Source organism: Mytilus californianus, unplaced genomic scaffold (genome assembly GCF_021869535.1).
Source record: "Mytilus californianus isolate M0D057914Y unplaced genomic scaffold, xbMytCali1.0.p SCAF_7, whole genome shotgun sequence".
Lineage (NCBI taxonomy): Eukaryota > Metazoa > Mollusca > Bivalvia > Mytilida > Mytilidae > Mytilus > Mytilus californianus.
This window is the reverse complement of record NW_026262723.1, coordinates 50,438,061-50,461,066: the sequence shown is the minus strand read 5'-3', so window position 1 is coordinate 50,461,066 and position 23,006 is coordinate 50,438,061. Positions and strand designations below refer to the sequence as shown.

The window sequence follows — 23,006 nt, the reverse complement described above, 5'->3', positions numbered from 1 at the left end:
TCATCAGCTACACTGTGAGTCGTGACCAAAATGTTTTGAAAGTAAAAAAAAAGAAAATATTTGGGAATGTAATAACGAAAATCAAATAAAGTACCATAAATTTTAAGCTATGTATTTGCATTTGAAGAAAATGCTGATCGTTTATAATAATGTTCCATTCTTACTGTTATGTCATCATGTTGATCATGTATGTGCAAATTAACCAAATTGGTATGGGGGCAGTTTTCAAATATTCTTCGACTTATTTTACATTGTGCACAGTTGCTGTCTGAAATAAAATTTGTTTTGATCAGGTGATAGGCAGTAAACATTCTGTATAAATGTCATTTTAGGCAAAGCTTGCACAGTGTGATATTGAAGAAACATTAATTTATGTGTGGTTAAAATTTCATGGTTTTGTCTTTAAATTCAATTTCATTGGAATTAGTTTTTGTGTATTCCAGTATGCGTAAGTAATATTATTTGTAGGTTAAAATTTTGTAAGGTTTTTGGAAGGATTGGAACTAGTGTTCCAATTCTTTCCTAAGGCTTCCAAACAGGAAATAGCCAGATGAGCTACTAAATCTATACTCATTGAAATATAGTTCCCAGTAATTCTTATGTATGTGTACATATGAACTGCCAAAAATTTGGGTTACTGTGAAAGTACTTTTATTCGTGGGGTACCAATTTTTGTGGATGGCTTTATCCACGAATTTATGTGTCCAACAAAATATTACAACTGTTGTCCAAATCAAGACATGGAAAGATCCCCATGTAGGTTTGATACGGGCATATAATCTAGAAAATACATCGAATATCAGCAAATGCACTATAAACTATATACAACTTCAGACATAATTTTACCCATTTAATCTTTAAAAAACCAAAACTGGAAGACTTTTAACCTTGAAATTCTCATGAAAAATTAGTTTTGATCGATGAAAGTCAGATTTTTCGGTGATGATATGTGATGATGAAGTGTTATATTATAGAATTCTCATACTAAAAAAAAAATCATATTGTTCCTTTGAGTAAATTTCAGAAGTATATCTGTATGTAATACTTGTTGTATAACCTTTTTCTCAAAGACTTTCAATAACATTTTATTTTATTGTCTCTCCAATTCTTGTGTTTAAGAAATGTATGTTTTTATTTTTCAGAGTAATAAAGCCATTGGTTACATATCATATCATACAGATTTGTTCTGGCAACAATCATTCTCTAGCCTTAAGTAATGGTAAGTCTGGTCACTCAGTTCAATTACTTTTAAAATTATACAGTAGCCCCCCTCTATTTAAATTTGTAAGTTTTTATTTTGGCAGATTCTTAATTCACAATTCAATATTTGGCGGATAATGAAATGGTTGCAGTTAAAAATTTGTAAAGATTGACAGGAAGAAAAAAGTGAAACATCTTTGCTGTAGTTCTGTATAGACACAAGAACTCAAATCTTAAATTTACTTGTCTCGTGACATTTTAATATGCTAGCCGAACTTTGTCTATAAGATAATAAAGTTGCGAGCTAGTATCTTTATGGTCATTCAATCAAACAAGTGTCTATTGTTATGGTTAAATATTTTTTTTTACCTGAATGTCGTGGTATTTATTGATTATTTGTCTTATTTATTGATTATTTTCTGATACAGTTAATCAATAGAATACCATAACTTAGATATGTGTCACAGGTGTACAAACTTCTTTAAATGTTACGGTTGATTAGTTACGAAATTGACTGGACCTTTGATGTACTAATTAAGTTATAAAATTATTAAGAGTGATTTACATCAAAATATCATATTTATATAGTAATTCAATAAATATTTTTTTTTTAATTTTACATTTAGTGTAGTCTAAGGAGGACAAAAAAAGCAGTTGTTGTAAATTTTATTATTTCTGACATATTTTTTTTTTGCTGTAAATCGAAAGTAAATCAGTCTTTGCCAAGTCAGCTGGTATCATGATATGAATGAGTGAGCTGCCAATCAAAAAGAAATGCAATGGATTCAGTGTCAGTCTTATTGTTTAAAAACAAACAAAAAATGCTAAAATTTTGTATAATTTAAATTCACAACATTGAAAAAAAATATTTTGAATGCATTTTCTTGTTAAAAGTCCTTACAAATTATTCTGTCATTACCTTTTCAAACCTGACTTGACCAAGCCCTTATAATTTTGAAGATTATAAATAAAAAGACATTATAATATTTCATTTTAACAAAAGTTGGGATTTGGTTTTTGTCGCAAAAGCGAGACATAGCGATCCTACATTCCGTCGAAATTTCCGAAATTTTAATAACTTTCTTAAACTATCCTGGATTTGTACCACACTTGGACAGATGCTTGTTTGTGATCATAAGATAGCATTCAAAATAAAATTTTGTTAAAAAAAAATCCTGATTATCCGTATTTTACTTATAAATGGACTTAGTTTTTCTGCCAGTTAACATTACATTCACTCAGTGGTTAAAGCTTTCAAAATTTTAATAACTTTCTTAAACTATCCTTGGACAGAAGCTTGTTTATGATAAAAAGCTAGTATCTAGAAGGAAATTTTGTAAAAATTTATTTCCTGTTTTTCCGTATATTACTTATAAATGGACTTAGTTTTATTCCAGTTAACATTACGTACAGTCTGCAGTTAAAGTTTTTAAAACATTTATTAGATTCATAAACCTTCTTGGATTTTTACCAAATTTGAACAGAAATTCTTACAATCAAAAGATAGTATCTAGAGGAAAATTTTTAATAATTTTTTCCCCATTTTTGTTGAGCCCGCGACTAACAGCAAAAGTAGGCGAGACACTGGGTTCTTCGGAACCCTTACGATTTTTTTTCTAATTTCACTGCCTCCATATCAGGTACCATTGGACCAAAATAATGATTAACTGGCACAATTACACACAAATGAATGTTCAAGAGTAGCATGTAAGATTTCCAACAAAATTACATTTGCAGCAATTAGCTGATCCAGCATGTCCCCACTTAAATTTACATTAATTATACAATTACAAATAAAAGCAGGTGCTGGATAAACTCAAGGAAGCAGAAACTTGAAGACAAATACTAAAAACAAAATCTAGAGGGCAACATACAGATTTCAACAAAAGACAGGTGTCTATATATACAATTTGTCAAGCTACATTGATCTGTCAAGTCTCAATTATTTTCTTGATGTGCTGTATTTTTATCATGATAATCTTTAATTTTAGTTGTCATTGTTTATTGTGTAGTTTCCTCATTTTATACAAGCAATTGTCTTTTTACGTGATTATTTACCAGTAGTGCCTTATTCCTTTTGGTAATTTTCAGAAGCCTTTGTTCAATTATGAAGTAAAATATTTTTTAAGTTTTAAATAAGTCATTGCTCTAAGACCTTTTACATTGATTTAGATCAATCCACTTTGCTATCCTAGTAGTTTCCAATTGGAGAATTTTGATTTTGAATACAAAATGTCTTTTTTTCCTATTTGTATAATAAAGCTTTCTATGAATTCTTTTAATACTTTGATTATTGCTTTCAGTATAATTTTGCTTTGAATTAAAAAGAAACAGCAGTCAAAGTAATAAATCATGAATTGGTCAAAAAAGATATTTATCATGACTATAACTGATTATTTGTTTGAAAAAAATGCTAAAAAAAACCCTTAAATTTGACAATTTTACCGTAAAAAATGGTGAAAAATAGATGGTGCTGCAAAACTCGGCTATATGATAAAATTTAAGCAAAAAATTTTACAAGTGAAACTGACATGGCCAAAGTGTTGTGTGTACCAAATTTCATGAGATTCTGTGAGATTCACTCCCAGACACTTTTGCATGGTTTTCTGGGAGCCTAGTTGCCATCCCTGTCTTTATCAACAATTATTGTCACAGAAGAAAAATTTCACATTCTGACATAATACAGGCTGGATAAATTTCAACAGGTAAACAGGTAAGGGTGAAGCAAATAGTTTCATCCAATCCAATTGCACAAGATAATATAACAATTACCAGTCTATATCAATATCAGTGTTATGGGTAAATTGATAGAATTACGAAAACCTAAGTCTCTATTGGCATGTTTCTCCTTAGCATATTTAAAGCAAAAGAAATTTTGGGCTTGAAAAGTTAACATAATTATTGACTGAAACAATAAATTTGCATTTATTTATTAACAAATAGTACACAGATAAAAAGCAACAATATTTCTTAAAATACTGAAAAATCTCATTCTGATTTATTCAGTAATATTGTCATAAAGTGTGTTTAAGTTAACCTAAATATAGCAAACATTGAATTCATCACACACTATAGTGTTAAGCCTTTTTGATAGATTATATTATGTAGATATTCTGTGCAATAAAATTAAAGAGATGTGGGGTATACGTCAATGAAACAGCAACCCGAACATACTGTTTTTTATACGACCGCAAAAAAATTTTGTGGTCGTATATTGGTATGACGTTGGCGTCGTCATCGTCGTCGTCGTCCGGCGGCGTCGTCGTCCGAAGACACATTGGTTTTCGCACTCTAACTTTAGTATAAGTGAAGTGATCTTTTTGAAATTTGACCATAAGGTTAAATACCACAAAAGGAAGGTTGGGATTGATTTTGGGGATTATGGTACCAACAGTTAAGGAATTAGGGGCCAAAAAGGGGCCAAAAATAAGCATTTTCTAGTTTCCAGACAATAACTGTGGAACGGTGTATGGATCTCTCTGAAATTATACTACAAGTTTCCATACCACAAAGGGATGGTTAGGATTTGCTTAAGGGGGTTATGGCTCAAACCGTTTAGGAATTAGGGGCAAAAAAGGGGGAAAAACAAGGTTGTCCTGGTTAATGGACAAATACTTTAGTACAAAACATAATTTAAAGCAGTGTAAGGGAGATAAATCAAATACATCATTGAAATTATCTCCCTTACACTGCTTTTAAATTATGTATAAAGTAATGGTTAATGAACAATAAAGATAATTTAAAACAGTGTAAGGGAGGTAATCCAAATACAAAAAAATCCATATGAAAGATTTGACACTATATTTTTAATTCTATTATAAAATAAATTAAGTTAGCACTATGGTAAATTTAAATGGGTAATTATGGTTGCCAACTCCATTGGAAATTTGAATTGAGATTATGACCATATCTTGAGGGAAAGAATTTTTTGGGGGAAAAAAAGGGGGGAGGGGATAAAAAGAAATTGTGGGGGGGTCAATTTTTTCTCATTTCAGATTTCTGAAATTAAAAAGAATTATTCTTCAAATATTATTTTTTTTTCAAATTTCAAATATTGAAAAATTTCAAGAAGAAATCTTTAATTGCACAGTATGGCGCATTAGATTTGTAAAATCTTTGATCACATTTATTTATTTGTTATGCCGAATCTAACAGTGTATTAAGATTTTTAATTTTGGGTCCAGTTTTCAAAGTGGTCTACATTAAGGTCCAAAGGGTCCAAAATTAAACTTTCTTTGATTTTAGCAAAAATTGAATATATGAGGTTCTTTGATATGCTGAATCTAAACATGTATTTAGATTTTTGATTTTTGGCCCAGTTTTCAAGTTGGTCCAAATTGGGGTCCAAAATTAAACTTTGTTTGATTTCAACAAAAATTGAATATATGGGGTTCTTTGATATGCTGAATCTAACCATGTATTTATAATAATAATAATAATAATAAATTCTTTATTTAAAGAGGGTAAACTCAGTTAGTTACAATAAACTAATCTTCCCTGAGGCCCTCACATACAAATTACAATACAATCAAAAACAGATATTTACACAAAGTTAATTTACAGTCAATTAGTTCAATGTAATATTACTAACATGATATATCTTTTATTTGTGGACCCCGTTATCAAATTGGTTCATATTGAGGTCAAAAGGGTCCAAAATTAAACTTTGTTTGATTTCATCTAAAATAAATTATTGGGGTTCTTTGATATTCCAAATCTAACCGTGTATTTAGATTTTTAATTTTGGGTCCTGTTTTTTAAATTGGTCTACATTAAGGTCCAAAGGGTCCAAAATTAAACTTAGTTTGATTTTAACAAAAAATTGAATTCTTGGGGTTCTTTGATATGCTGAATCTAAACATGTGTTTAGATTTTTGATTATGGGCCCAGTTTTCAAGTTGGTCCAAGTTGGGGTCCAAAATTAAACTTTTTTTGATTTCAACAAAAATTGAATATATGGGGTTCTTTGATATGCTGAATCTAACCATGAATTTAGATTTTTTATTTGTGGACCCCGCTATCAAATTGGTTCATATTGAGGTCAAAAGGGTCCAAAATTAAACTTTGTTTAATTTCATCAAAAATTGAATTATTGGGGTTCTTTGATATTCCAAATCTAACCGTATATTTAGATTTTTAATTTTAAGTCCCGTTTTTTAAATTGGTCTACATTAAGGTCCAAAGGGTCCAAAATTAAACTTAGTTTGATTTTAGCAAAAATTGAATTCTTGGGGTTCTTTGATATGCTGAATCTAAACATGTGTTTAGATTTTTGATTATGGGCCCAGTTTTCAAGTTTGTCCAAGTTGGGGTCCAAAATTAAACTTTGTTTGATTTTAACAAAAATTGAATATATGGGTTCTTTGATATGCTGAATCTAACCATGTATTTTGATTTTGGACATTGGACCATAATAGGTAAATTAAAAAATTTAAGTTCTTAGACCACATTCTTTCTGTGTCAGAAACCTATGCTGTGTCAAATATTTAATAACAATCCAAATTCAGAGCTGTATCAAGCTTGAATGTTGTGTCCATACTTGCCCCAACTGTTCAGGATTCGACCTCTGCGGTCGTATCAAGCTGCGCCCCAGCGAAGCATTTTATCAATAACATGTCTTTTGACTTGTTGCTAAACATTTCTCATATTGCTTGTGCTTATAGTTTCTCCTGAAAAAAAAATCTATTAAGACATTATGATTGTGACATCTTTTTCTTCTCAAATATAGGAGTAAAATTGTCATGTTGAAATTTGTTTCAATGTCTTAATTGCCAGTTTGCTAAATTCCGTCTCCTTTTGTGGTGTTTATGCCAAGGAAAGTAAATGTAATAGGTGTATCAGACAGTTCATGTGTGAATTTGAATAAAGGGTGATGCCAGTTAGTCATATGAAACTTCAAATTTAAATAAAAAAATTGAATATGTTTTACATAATTGAATGGCTTACTAAAAAAACAAGTGTACATGAACTTTCTTGTAAAAGAAAATCCTTTATATTTTCAAAATCTTCATAAATGTACTTCTATTGAATTATTGTCTTCCTGTACACTAAATCTCCGATATTTTCCCTTATGCAGTGACCTTAACTATGACACCTCTTGTTAGAACCTTGGTCACTGCACAGCGCAAACTGTGATGAAAAAATGTAAACAAACGTGCACTGGAAGGTAAATAGTAATAACTGATTCTTAAAGAACAAATTTAATACAACAAATCATTTAACAACTGTTAAGGAAATGTTTGATAAAGAAATTGGAACACATGGAAAATATGAAAAAAATTTTCATGGCTCTAACTTATCACTTATTAGTCACATGCCCTTTTTTGATTGTTTATCAATATCATGATCTGGTATACTTCTGCAACAAACTCGAAAGTTAATTAGCTAGTGATCAACCATCACTGAATGAAATATTATTTGTCGATAATACCTTATAGATTCGTAACAAACATAAAAAATGTGCATACAGGACTTAGTTTAGTATACATGTATATGCATGCATTGGTTCAATAATTTCGATAACATTAAAATTACAAGAAACTAGTTTTATGGTCGAGCCTGCGACTTTTGTCGCAGTAAGCTCGACATAGGGATAGTGATCCGGCGGCGGCGTTAGCTAACTTCTTAAAAGCTTTATATTTTAGAAGGTGGAAGACCTGGATGCTTCATACTTTGTATATGGATGCCTCATGTTACGAAGTTTCCATCAGTCACATGTCCAATGTCCTTGACCTCATTTTCATGGTTCAGTGACTACTTGAAAGAAAAAAAAATTAACATTTTTTGTAATGTTAAATTCTCTCTTATTATAAGTAGTAGGATAACTATATTTGGTATGTGCGTACCTTGCAAGGTCCTCATGCCCGTCAGACAGTTTTCACTTGACCTCGACCTCATTTCATGGATCAGTGAACAAGGTTAAGTTTTGGTGGTTAAGTCCATATCTCAGATACTATAAGCAATAGGTCAAGTATATTTGGTGTATGGAAGGACTGTAAGGTGTACATGTCCAACTGGCAGGTGTCATCTGACCTTGACCTCAATTTCATGGTTCAGTGGTTATAGTTAAGTTTTTTGTGTTTTATTTGACCTTAACCTAATTTTCACAGTTCATTGCTCAGTATGTTTTTATACGACCGCAAAAAAAATTTTGTGGTCGTATATTGGTATGACGTTGGCGTCGTCGTCGTCGTCGTCGTCGTCTGGCGTCGTCCGGCGTCGTCCGAAGACACATTGGTTTTCGCACTCTAACTTTAGTTTAAGTGAATGGATCTCTATGAAATTTTACCACAAGGTTCAATACCACAAAAGGAAGGTTGGGATTGATTTTGGGGGTTATGGTACCAACAGTTAAGGAATTAGGGGCCAAAAATAAGCATTTTTGTAACTTCCAGACATAACTTCTGTGTTAGTGTATGGATCTCTCTGATATTGTACCACAAGGTTCCATATCACAAAAGGAATGCTGGGAACGATTTTGGGGGTAATTGCCTCAAAATTTTAGGACTTAGGGGCCAAAAAAGGGGCAAAAAACAAGCATTTTTCTAGTTTCATGACAATAACTTGTGTGTAAGTGTATGGATCTTTCTGAAATTGTACTACAAGGTTCCATATCACAAAGGGAAAGCTGGGTTTGAGTTTGGGGGTAATTGTCCTAAACGTTTAGGAATTTGGGGCCAAAAAGGGGCCAAAAAACACATTTTTCTAGTTTCCAGACAATAACTTGTGTTCAAGTGTATGGATCTCTCTGAAATTGTACTGCAAGGTACCATACCACAAAGGGAAGGCTGGGATTGAGTTTGGGGGTGATGAATCATAAGGGGGTTCAAAAAATTTGGGGGGGGGGGGGGGGGTTTTCCTTTTTTTTTTCTTTTAAAATTTTCCATTTTAAGTTGGTTATTTCTGATTTATATTTAAAAGCAAATAATAATGATATGGTAGGAGATACACACCAAACAGGATGTGTAAATTATTATATAATAAGTATTGTGCAATAGCAAGAAATTTTCAATTGCACAGTATTGCACAATAGCAAGAAATCTTCAATTGCACAGTATTGCGCAATAGCAAGAAATCTTCAATTGCACAGTATTGCGGTATAGCAAGAAATATCCAATAGCACAATATTGCACAATAGCAAGAAATTGTCAATTGTACAGTATTGCGCAATAGCAAGAAATATTTAATTGCACAGTATTGTGCAAAAGAAGATACTTCGTATAAATTGCTTATTTCTTGACCAATTTCAATGGGGTTTTATTCTTGAATTCTTGGGGTTCTTTAATATGCTGAATCTAACCGTGTATTTAGTTTTTGGATTTTGGGCCCCGTTTTTAAATTGGTTCACATTGAGGTCCAAAGGGTCCAAAATTAAACTTTGTTTGATTTCATCAAAAATTGAATTATTGGGGTTCTTTGATATGTCGAATCTAACCGTGTATTTAGATTCTTAATTTTTGGTTCCGTTTTCAAATTGGTCTACATTAAGGTCCAAAGGGTCCAAAATTAAACTTAGTTTGAATTTAACAAAAATTGAATTCTTAGGGTTCTTTGATATGCTGAATCTAAACATGTATTTAGATTTTTGATTATGGGCCCAGTTTTCAAGTTGGTCCAAATCGGGGTCCAAAATTAAACTTTGTTTGATTTCAACAAAAATTGAATATATGGGGTTCTTTGATATGCTGAATCTAACCATGTATTTAGATTTTTGTTTTTGTGGCCCCGTTATCAACTTTGTCCACATTGAGGTCAAAAGGGTCCAAAATTAAACTTTGTTTGATTTCATCAAAAATTGAATTCTTGGGGTTCTTTGATATGCTGAATCTAACCATGTATTTAGATTTTGGATATTGGACCATAATAGGTGAATGTCCAATTTAAAATTTTTAAGTTCTTACACCACATTCATTCTGTGTCAGAAACCTATGCTGTGTCAAATATTTAATCACAATCCAAATGCAAAGCTGTATCAAGCTTGAATGTTGTGTCCATACTTGCCCCAACTGTTCAGGGTTCGACCTCTGCGGTCGTATCAAGCTGCGCCCTGCGGAGCATTTTATTGTGTTTTGGTCTGTTTTTCTTAAACTATAAGCAATAAGTCAACTATATTTGTTGTATGGAAGAATTGTTAGCTGTACATGCCTGCCTGGCATGGTTCATCTGACCTTGACCTCATTTTCATGGTTCATTGGTCAATGTTTAGTTTTCTTGGTTAATGATAAGTTTATGTGACAGTTGTAATAAAGCTTTATATTTAGGACTATCAACATAATATCAGTGATTAGTAAAGAAGGCAAGACATTTCAGCGTGTGCACTCTTGTTTGACTTTAAGAATGGCTTGATGTCAAATTTTGTGCAATTGAAAACAATAATTTTATGTTCATATGTTATATGCTTTGTTTATATCGTAAATTTGAAAATATTCATTGTCCTTGTGTTGGTCAATTTATAACACCAATCAAGTGTTTAAATCAATCAACAAAGAATGACCAACTTTACGACTTTTCACTAAAATACTCATAGAAGCTAGCTGTTACAGGAACATATGTAGAAAGCTTTTTCACAGCTGGTAATCTACACAAGCAGAACAATCGGTTCTGCAATGAAAACTGTGAGAGAATTTTCTGGTTATTATTGAGCGGAGTCATAGTCTCCGCTTCGCAAAGGCATGTACATTTCTAAAATCCCAATTTTCTAATTCAACTGATCAAATATTGCAAATCGGGGAATTCTATGCTGTGGTGAATGCTTTCATAAAGATACACGTGTATCGTTTACTGTTGTGCATGGAGTTAAACTCCTGTAAAATCAATCGTCCCACTAGAAATTGCAGAAAAAGTGACATTAAACTTTTGAGACGTGTCTATTAAAAGACTTGCCAGTTCAAATTTCGTTTTTTTTCTGTCCATAGGACTGAATGTTTTTTTGGGCGGCTTACGCGCTGTCAGAAGTTGATAGACGTCTTAATAAATCTAAAATCTGTCAATGTTCATTATTTCATGCATGAGGGGATCGTTTCTGATTGAGGACATCATAAATGCTTGAGGGGAAGTGCAAACCTATCTTAGCGAAAGTTAATGAATATCCCAATCTAGTATTGATTATATATGATAATAACTTTTTCCAGACTGGGGTTTATCATTGATCAATGCTGAATAAATGCGGCTTAAATTTCAATAACAAAAATTGCAACAATCACTTCAAAGAATGGCAAGTAACTTGCATAGTTTTAGTGAAGTTCATACTAAATATTTATTGACAATGGAAATGGCTACATCGTAAAGTTATTATCATATATAATCAATACTAGATTGGGATATTCATTAGCTTTCGATAAGATAGGTTTGCACTTCCCCTCAAGCATTCATGATGTCCTCAATCAGAACTGATCCCCTCACGCATGAAATAATGAACATTGACATATTTTAGATTTATTAATATGTCTATCAACTCCTGACAGCGTGTAAGCCGCCCAAAACGACATTCAGTCTCGTTGACAGAAAAAAAAAAAACGAAATTTGGACTTGCAGATCTGTTAAAAGAAACATCTCAAAAGTTTGATGTCACTTTTTTCGGCAATTTCTGGTGGGACGATTGATTTTACAGGAGTGTAACTCCATGCACAACAGTAAATGATACACGTGTCTCTTCATATAGCATTCACCACAGCATAGAATTCCCCGATTTGCAATATTTGATCAGTTGAATTAGAAAATTGTGATTTTAGAAATGTACATGCCTTGGGAAGCAGTGACAATGACTCCACTCAAGTATAGCTGGAAAATCCTCTCACGGTTTTCATTGCAGAACAGATTGTTCTGCTTGTGTAGATTACCAGCCATGTTTTTGTGGGCAGGGTATTTATAAGTGTTTATAATATTTTCATTTTGTAGAAAAGACAAAATACATGCTCCATTGTGAGCCCATAGTTATGCTGCAGGGGAAACTTGAAAATGGGAGGGTCTTTCCAACATAGAGAGAGCTATTTATATAGAAAAAATTGAAAACAATTTATATTTGTGATTGAAATAAAATAAAAACACTTTTGTTCTTTTTACTGATAAAAATCAAACAAATGTTTTACTACATGTATTTTTAGCTCACCTGGCCCAAAGGGCCAAGTGAGCTTTTCTCATCACTTGGCGTCCGTCGTCCGTCGTCGTAGTCGTCATCCGTCGTCGTCCGTCGTCGTTAACTTTTACAAAAATCTTCTCCTCTGAAACTACTTGGCCAAATTAAACCAAACTTGGCCACAATCATCATTGGGGTATCTAGTTTAAAAAATGTGTCCGGTGACCCGGCCAACCAACCAAGATGGCCGCCATGGCTAAAAATAGAACATAGGGGTAAAATGTAGATTTTGGCTTATATCTCTGAAACCAAAGCATTTAGAGCAAATCTGACATTGGGTAAAATTGTTAATCAGGTCAAGATCTTATCTGCCCTGAAATTTTCAGATGAATCGAACAACCCGTTGTTGGGTTGCTGCCCCTGAATTGGTTATTTTAAGGAAATTTTGCCGTTTTTGGTTATTATCTTGAATATTTTTATAGATAGAGATAAACTGTAAACAGCAATAATGTTCAGCAAAGTAAGATCTACAAATAAGTCAAACATGACCAAAATGGTCAGTTGACCCCTTAAGGAGTTATTGCCCTTTATAGTCAATTTTTAACCATTTTTCGTAAATTTTTGTAATCTTTTACAAAAATCTTCTCCTCTGAAACTACTAAGACAAATTTAACCAAACTTGTCCACAATCATCATTAGGATATCTAGTTTAAAAAATGTGTCGGATGACCCTGCCCGCGAACCAAGATGGCCGACATGGCTAAATATAGTACATAGGGTAAAATGCAGTTTTTGGCTCATATCTCTGAAACCAAAGCATTTAGAGCAAATCTGACGAGGATAAAATTGTTCATTAGGTCAAGATCTATCTGCCCTGAAATTTTCAGACCAATCAGGCAACACATTGTTGGGTTGCTGCCCCTGAATTGGTAATTTTAAGAAAATTTTGCAGCTTTTGGTTATTATCTTGAATATTATTATAGATAGAGATAAACTGTAAACAGCAATAATGTACAGCAAAGTAAGATCTACAAATAAGTCAACAAGACCAAAATTGTCAATTGACCCCTTAAGGAGTTATTGCCCTTTATAGTCAATTTTTTACAATTTTCATAAATTTTGTAAATTTTTGTAAATTTTTACAAAATATTTTCCACTGTAACTACTGGGCCAAGTTCATTATAGATAGAGATAATTGTAAGCAGCAAGAATGTTCAGTAAAGTAAGATCTACAAACACATCACCATCACCAAAACACAATTTTGTCATGAATCCATCTTTGCTTAATATGCACATAGACCAAGGTGAGCGACACAGGCTCTTTAGAGCCTCTAGTTATTATAAGAAATAATGTTTTATTTAACTTATCAATAGATAATGCGTGTAGAAACTGAAATATACAAAAACAATCTGGTAATTTGTTAAAAGATGGCCCTGTATTTCAAAAAAAGTTGTTTGTAATTTTTTGTTTCAGAAAGCGAGACATAGGGATAGTGATCCCACGGCGGCAGCCACAGGGGCGTTATCAAACTTCTTAAAAGCTTAATATTTCAGAAGGTAGAAGACTTGGATCCTTCATACTTTGTATATAGATGCCTTATGTTATGAAGTTTCTATCTGTCATATGTCCATTGTCCTTGACCTCATTTTTAGTATTTTTAATTTCTCTCTTATTATGAGTAATAGGATAACTATATTTGGTATGTGCGTACCTTGCAAGGTCCTCATGCTTGTCAGACAGTTTTCGCTTGACCTTGACCTCATTCCATGGATCAGTGAACAAGGTTAGATTTTCTTGGTCAAGTCCATATCTCAGATACTATAAGCAATAGGTCTACTATATTTGGTGTATGGAATGATTGTAAGGTGTACATGTCCAACTGGCAGGTGTCATCTCACCTTGACCTCATTTTCATGGTTCAGTGGTAATAGTTTTTCTAATACTGTATACAATAGGTCAACTATATTTGGTGTATGAAAATATTTTACGATGTACATGTCAGTCTGGCAGGTTTTATTTGACCTTGACCTCATTTTTACAGTTCATTGCTCAATGTTAAGTTTTTGTGTTTTGTTCTGTTTTTCTTAAACTATGAGCAATAGCTCCAACTATATTTGGTGTATGGAATGATTGTAAGGTGTACATGTCTGTCTGGCAGTTATCATCTGACCTTGACCTAATTTTCATAGTTCATTGGTCAATGTTAATTTTTCCTGGTTAAGTTTGTTTCTTAGATACTATGTGCAATAGGTCAACTATATTTAAAGCATATAATGATTGTAAGGTGTACATGTCTGTCTGTCTGGTTCTTTGCTCAATATAAAGTTTTCATGGTTTGGTCTGTTTTTAGCTTACCTGGCCTGAAGGGCCAAGTGAGCTTTTCTCATCACTTGGCGTCCGTCGTCCGTTGTCCGTCGTCGTCGTTGTCGTCGGCGTCGTCGTCGTCATCCGTCGTCGTTAGCTTTTTACAAAAATCTTCTTCTCTGAAACCACTGGGCCAAATTTAACCAAACTTGGCCACAATCATCATTAGGGTATCTAGTTAAAAAAATGTGTCCGATGACCCCGCCAACCAACAAAGATGGCCACCATGGCTAAAAATAGAACATAGGGGTAAAATGTAGATTTTGGCTTATATCTCTGAAACCAAAGCATTTAGAGTAAATCTGACAAGTGTAAAACTGATTATCAGGTCAAGATCTATCTGCCCTGAAATTTTCAGACAAATCTGACAACCTGTTGTTGGGTTGCTGCCCCTGAATTGGTAATTTTAAGGAAATTTTGCAGTTTTTGGTTATTATCTTGAATATTATTATAGATAGAGATAAACTGTAAACAGCAATAATGTTCAGCAAAGTAAGATCTACAAATAAGTCAAACATGACCAAAATGGTCAGTTGACCCCTTAAGGAGTTATTGCCCTTTATAGTCAATTTTTAACCATTTTTCGTAAATTTTTGTAATCTTTTACAAAAATCTTCTCCTCTGAAACTACTAAGACAAATTTAACCAAACTTGTCCACAATCATCATTAGGATATCTAGTTTAAAAAATGTGTCGGATGACCCTGCCCGCGAACCAAGATGGCCGACATGGCTAAATATAGTACATAGGGTAAAATGCAGTTTTTGGCTCATATCTCTGAAACCAAAGCATTAAGAGCAAATCTGACGAGGATAAAATTGTTCATTAGGTCAAGATCTATCTGCCCTGAAATTTTCAGACCAATCAGGCAACACGTTGTTGGGTTGCTGCCCCTGAATTGGTAATTTTAAGAAAATTTTGCAGCTTTTGGTTATTATCTTGAATATTATTATAGATAGAGATAAACTGTAAACAGCAATAATGTACAGCAAAGTAAGATCTACAAATAAGTCAACAAGACCAAAATTGTCAATTGACCCCTTAAGGAGTTATTGCCCTTTATAGTCAATTTTTTACAATTTTCATAAATTTTGTAAATTTTTGTAAATTTTTACAAAATATTTTCCACTGTAACTACTGGGCCAAGTTCATTATAGATAGAGATAATTGTAAGCAGCAAGAATGTTCAGTAAAGTAAGATCTACAAACACATCACCATCACCAAAACACAATTTTGTCATGAATCCATCTTTGCTTAATATGCACATAGACCAAGGTGAGCGACACAGGCTCTTTAGAGCCTCTAGTTATTATAAGAAATAATGTTTTATTTAACTTATCAATAGGTAATGCGTGTAGAAACTGAAATATACAAAAACAATCTGGTAATTTGTTAAAAGATGGCCCTGTATTTCAAAAAAAGTTGTTTGTAATTTTTTGTTTCAGAAAGCGAGACATAGGGATAGTGATCCCACGGCGGCAGCCACAGGGGCGTTATCAAACTTCTTAAAAGCTTAATATTTCAGAAGGTAGAAGACTTGGATCCTTCATACTTTGTATATAGATGCCTTATGTTATGAAGTTTCTATCTGTCATATGTCCATTGTCCTTGACCTCATTTTTAGTATTTTTAATTTCTCTCTTATTATGAGTAATAGGATAACTATATTTGGTATGTGCGTACCTTGCAAGGTCCTCATGCTTGTCAGACAGTTTTCGCTTGACCTTGACCTCATTCCATGGATCAGTGAACAAGGTTAGATTTTCTTGGTCAAGTCCATATCTCAGATACTATAAGCAATAGGTCTACTATATTTGGTGTATGGAATGATTGTAAGGTGTACATGTCCAACTGGCAGGTGTCATCTCACCTTGACCTCATTTTCATGGTTCAGTGGTAATAGTTTTTCTAATACTGTATACAATAGGTCAACTATATTTGGTGTATGAAAATATTTTACGATGTACATGTCAGTCTGGCAGGTTTTATTTGACCTTGACCTCATTTTTACAGTTCATTGCTCAATGTTAAGTTTTTGTGTTTTGTTCTGTTTTTCTTAAACTATGAGCAATAGCTCCAACTATATTTGGTGTATGGAATGATTGTAAGGTGTACATGTCTGTCTGGCAGTTATCATCTGACCTTGACCTAATTTTCATAGTTCATTGGTCAATGTTAATTTTTCCTGGTTAAGTTTGTTTCTTAGATACTATGTGCAATAGGTCAACTATATTTAAAGCATATAATGATTGTAAGGTGTACATGTCTGTCTGTCTGGTTCTTTGCTCAATATAAAGTTTTCATGGTTTGGTCTGTTTTTAGCTTACCTGGCCTGAAGGGCCAAGTGAGCTTTTCTCATCACTTGGCGTCCGTCGTCCGTTGTCCGTCGTCGTCGTTGTCGTCGGCGTCGTCGTCGTCATCCGTCGTCGTTAGCTTTTTACAAAAATCTTCTTCTCTGAAACCACTGGGCCAAATTTAACCAAACTTGGCCACAATCATCATTAGGGTATCTAGTTAAAAAAATGTGTCCGATGACCCCGCCAACCAACAAAGATGGCCACCATGGCTAAAAATAGAACATAGGGGTAAAATGTAGATTTTGGCTTATATCTCTGAAACCAAAGCATTTAGAGTAAATCTGACAAGTGTAAAACTGATTATCAGGTCAAGATCTATCTGCCCTGAAATTTTCAGACAAATCTGACAACCTGTTGTTGGGTTGCTGCCCCTGAATTGGTAATTTTAAGGAAATTTTGCAGTTTTTGGTTATTATCTTGAATATTATTATAGATAGAGATAAACTGTAGACAGCAATAATGTTCAGCAAAGTAAGATCTACAAATAAGTCAAACATGACCAAAATGGTCAGTTGACCCCTTAAGGAGTTATTGCCCTTTATAGTCAATTTTTAACCATTTTTCGTAAATTTTTGTAATCTTTTACAAAAATCTTCTCCTCTGAAACTACTAAGACAAATTTAACCAAACTTGTCCACAATCATCATTAGGATATCTAGTTTAAAAAATGTGTCGGATGACCCTGCCCGCGAACCAAGATGGCCGAGCTGGCTAAATATAGTACATAGGGTAAAATGCAGTTTTTGGCTCATATCTCTGAAACCAAAGCATTAAGAGCAAATCTGACGAGGATAAAATTGTTCATTAGGTCAAGATCTATCTGCCCTGAAATTTTCAGACCAATCAGGCAACACGTTGTTGGGTTGCTGCCCCTGAATTGGTAATTTTAAGAAAATTTTGCAGCTTTTGGTTATTATCTTGAATATTATTATAGATAGAGATAAACTGTAAACAGCAATAATGTACAGCAAAGTAAGATCTACAAATAAGTCAACAAGACCAAAATTGTCAATTGACCCCTTAAGGAGTTATTGCCCTTTATAGTCAATTTTTTACAATTTTCATAAATTTTGTAAATTTTTGTAAATTTTTACAAAATATTTTCCACTGTAACTACTGGGCCAAGTTCATTATAGATAGAGATAATTGTAAGCAGCAAGAATGTTCAGTAAAGTAAGATCTACAAACACATCACCATCACCAAAACACAATTTTGTCATGAATCCATCTTTGCTTAATATGCACATAGACCAAGGTGAGCGACACAGGCTCTTTAGAGCCTCTAGTTATTATAAGAAATAATGTTTTATTTAACTTATCAATAGGTAATGCGTGTAGAAACTGAAATATACAAAAACAATCTGGTAATTTGTTAAAAGATGGCCCTGTATTTCAAAAAAAGTTGTTTGTAATTTTTTGTTTCAGAAAGCGAGACATAGGGATAGTGATCCCACGGCGGCAGCCACAGGGGCGTTATCAAACTTCTTAAAAGCTTAATATTTCAGAAGGTAGAAGACTTGGATCCTTCATACTTTGTATATAGATGCCTTATGTTATGAAGTTTCTATCTGTCATATGTCCATTGTCCTTGACCTCATTTTTAGTATTTTTAATTTCTCTCTTATTATGAGTAATAGGATAACTATATTTGGTATGTGCGTACCTTGCAAGGTCCTCATGCTTGTCAGACAGTTTTCGCTTGACCTTGACCTCATTCCATGGATCAGTGAACAAGGTTAGATTTTCTTGGTCAAGTCCATATCTCAGATACTATAAGCAATAGGTCTACTATATTTGGTGTATGGAATGATTGTAAGGTGTACATGTCCAACTGGCAGGTGTCATCTCACCTTGACCTCATTTTCATGGTTCAGTGGTAATAGTTTTTCTAATACTGAATACAATAGGTCAACTATATTTGGTGTATGAAAATATTTTACGATGTACATGTCAGTCTGGCAGGTTTTATTTGACCTTGACCTCATTTTTACAGTTCATTGCTCAATGTTAAGTTTTTGTGTTTTGTTCTGTTTTTCTTAAACTATGAGCAATAGCTCCAACTATATTTGGTGTATGGAATGATTGTAAGGTGTACATGTCTGTCTGGCAGTTATCATCTGACCTTGACCTAATTTTCATAGTTCATTGGTCAATGTTAATTTTTCCTGGTTAAGTTTGTTTCTTAGATACTATGTGCAATAGGTCAACTATATTTAAAGCATATAATGATTGTAAGGTGTACATGTCTGTCTGTCTGGTTCTTTGCTCAATATAAAGTTTTCATGGTTTGGTCTGTTTTTAGCTTACCTGGCCTGAAGGGCCAAGTGAGCTTTTCTCATCACTTGGCGTCCGTCGTCCGTTGTCCGTCGTCGTCGTTGTCGTCGGCGTCGTCGTCGTCATCCGTCGTCGTTAGCTTTTTACAAAAATCTTCTTCTCTGAAACCACTGGGCCAAATTTAACCAAACTTGGCCACAATCATCATTAGGGTATCTAGTTAAAAAAATGTGTCCGATGACCCCGCCAACCAACAAAGATGGCCACCATGGCTAAAAATAGAACATAGGGGTAAAATGTAGATTTTGGCTTATATCTCTGAAACCAAAGCATTTAGAGTAAATCTGACAAGTGTAAAACTGATTATCAGGTCAAGATCTATCTGCCCTGAAATTTTCAGACAAATCTGACAACCTGTTGTTGGGTTGCTGCCCCTGAATTGGTAATTTTAAGGAAATTTTGCAGTTTTTGGTTATTATCTTGAATATTATTATAGATAGAGATAAACTGTAAACAGCAATAATGTTCAGCAAAGTAAGATCTACAAATAAGTTGTCATGACCAAAATTGTCAGTCGACCCCTTTAGGAGTTATTGCCCTTAATAGTCAATTTTTAACAATTTTTTGTAAATTTTTGTAATCTTTTACAAAAATCTTCTTCTCTGAAACTACTGAGACAAATTTAACCATACTTGGCCATAATCATTATAAGGGTATCTAGTTTAAAAAATTTGTCCGATGACCCCGCCTTCTAACCATCATGGCCAACTTGGATAAAAATAGAACATAGGGGTAAAATGCAGTTTTTGGTTTATATCTCTGAAACTAAAGCATTTAGAGCAAATCTGACAGGTGGCAAAAATGTTCATCAGATTTAGATTTATCTGCCCTGAAATTTTCAGATGAATCCGACAACCCGTTGTTGGGTTGCTGCCCCTGAATTAGTAATTTTACAAAAATTTTGCAGTTTTCTGTTATTATCTTAGATATCATTATAATATCTAATATCTAATACTATTAATTATGATTTTAACCTTATTTTACATGATTTCCAAAGCATCAGTAAATACAGGTGAGCGACATAGGCTCTTGAGAGCCTCTAGTTTGTATACTATAAGCAATAGATCAACTATATTTGGTGTATGGAATGATTTTAAGGTGTACATGTATTTCTGGTTGGTTTATCTGACCTTCACCTCATTTTCTATGATCATGTTAAGTTTATGTGATACTTGTAGTAAAACTTTATATTTAGGACTATCAGCATAAAATCAATGGTCAGTAAAGCAGACATTTCAGCGTGTGCACTCTTGTTTTCAAATTTATCAATTTGAGTTTTCGACCAGTCTAAAATGAACTTGGGAAAGGGAGACAATTCTTATAACACTAGAATCATATTGAAAAGAAGCTTGAAATAGTTAATTATCAGTAATTACACAGAATACTAAATGGTCTGCAAGGGTCTGTAAATTTGCAGAATACACAATGGCTATATTTAAGTCTCCCATACGAAGTTTGGGAAGACTTATTGGTTTTGCTCAGTTCTTCTTATTATTATTATTCTTCTTCCCACTTCCCACTTCCCTCTTCCCTCTTCCGCCTCTTTTAAATTTGAACTTGTCCTCACCTGTTCTCCAAAACCACTAGTCAGATTAACTTAGGGTTTCACAATATGTTAGACTAACATGTCTAGTGGTGCAATTAGGGTTTTGTTTGTGCAATGGGGTTTATAAAGGGGTACTTTGAGGGGCAAAAAGAAAGGAGGGTTTTACTATAGAACCCTATAGGATTTTATTTTTTAAAATTTTCAAATAATTATAAATTGAAAACCGTATGTGATAGACACAATCTTTTTAATTGAAAATGTTCTAAATGATAAAGTGCATTAAATGAAATACAGGGTTATTCCCCAGGGGTCACCCCACCCCCTGCCATTTAAGAAAGTTCTAATTTCTTGTAAGTGGTCAAGATCCCCACCCCTAAACCATATATATTCTGGTTTGTCATGCTAAAATGGTTTGAATGATATACAGGGTTAGTCCCCAGGGGTCATCCCGACCCCCTGCCATTTGAAAAAGTTCTAATATCTTGTAAATGGTCGCGATCCCCACCCCTAAACCATATATATTCTGGTTTGTCCTGATAAAGCACATCAAATGAAATACAGGGTTAGTCCTCAGGGGTCACCCCCACCCTTGCCATTTAAGAAAGTTCTAATATCTTGTAAGTGGTCAAGATCCCCACCCCTAAACCATATATATTCTGGTTTGTCATGCAAAGGTGGTTTGAATGATATACAGGGTTAGTCCCCAGGGGTCATCCCGACCCCCTGCCATTTGAGAAAGTTCTAATATCTTGTAAATGGTCGAGATCCCCCTCCCCTAAACCATATATATTCCTGTTCGTCATGTCTCGAACATTTGAATGACCTATAGGGTCAGTCCCCAGGGGTTCCCCCCACCCCAAATGTTCTAGTATCTTGTAAATGGTCGAGATCCCCACCCCTAAACCATATATATTCCTGTTCGTCATGCCAAGATGATTTGAATGATATACAGGGTTAGTCCCCAGGCATCACTAATGCATATAACTTTACTGGACCAAACCAATTTTCACTGGACTTTGCCCATTGTCAGGCGACCCTGGGAATTACGAATTATGGGAGCTTTGTAACAGCATCCTGTTACAATCATTTCTTGTTATCTCAAAATATTTATATTTATCTTTACATTTAATTACGTAGTAAATTTTGAGACAACATTATAGATGTCCGGAATATTTTAATGTTATGAGAATTTTGCATTCAAAAGTGCATACAAAATGCATTTGAAAATAAATGGTAAGAGAGTTAATGCCAGTAAGCGGAAATATGCAAGTGTGAAAACAAACTGCACAATATAAACTACACCTCTTTCAGTTTAAACCAAGTACTTCTCTGAAAAATCAGGAAAATTTGTTCATTTAGTATTGTTGATATGCATTATTAGGTCTTTCCACCTTTCCGTGGAAAGACCTTTTGATTTTGTTCTGATTATTATTAGGTCTTTCCACCTTTCCGTGGAAAGACCTTTTGATTTTGTTCTGATTATTATTATTAGGTCTTTCCACTTTTCCGTGGAAAGACCTATTGATTTTGTTCTGAATATTAGGTCTTTCCACTTTTCCGTGGAAAGACATTGATTTTGTTCTGATTATTATTTTTTTTTTTTTTTTCTTCCGCCTAATTTTTTTCTTGCGTAGTATTGTTGTTTCACAAGATGTCGCTAAGATATTTGGTACATGATATCGAACAGTTTATATGCTTTTGAAACTGACAAAAAACGCTTAACCGAATACTTTATGTTGTAAGAGTTATCTCCCCAAACACTATTTTTCTTGTGGCCACTACTCCTTCGCAACCGTAAAAGATTACGACAAATTTATTTTACCAAATTGCTCGCTATATCTTCAGGATGTTGAATTTGGTTTTCACCGAAGCGTTCCGGAGACTCCATATGAGAGTTATTTCCCCTTATGCATTTGATATAAGTGATATGCATTTCTAACTGGTAAACCATAAGTGATAGAGACCTAGGGTCTTTTGATTTGAGGTCCTTGGTCCAAAAAAAAGAAAATTTGGTCAAGGTCAAAGGTCTAGGTCATATTTTAAATTTTGATTTTAGCTTATTTTCACTTCTTTTCAAAAACAGTATAAGATATCGACAACATATTATAACTAAATTGTTAGTTGCGACA

General features: G+C 33.5%; 1 protein-coding gene across 5 annotated transcripts in view; it reads left to right on the top strand.

Annotated features, from left to right (window-relative positions):
• The window catches only part of LOC127709697 (probable E3 ubiquitin-protein ligase HERC4), a 428,281-nt gene that overhangs the window by 38,425 nt on the left and 366,850 nt on the right, over positions 1 to 23,006 (top strand). For all 5 annotated transcript variants that reach the window (XM_052215333.1, XM_052215334.1, XM_052215335.1 and 2 more), the window contains exon 4: positions 1,143 to 1,219. In XM_052215333.1, the coding sequence (XP_052071293.1) occupies positions 1,143 to 1,219 (77 nt within the window). The remainder of the gene's footprint in view (positions 1 to 1,142; positions 1,220 to 23,006) is intronic.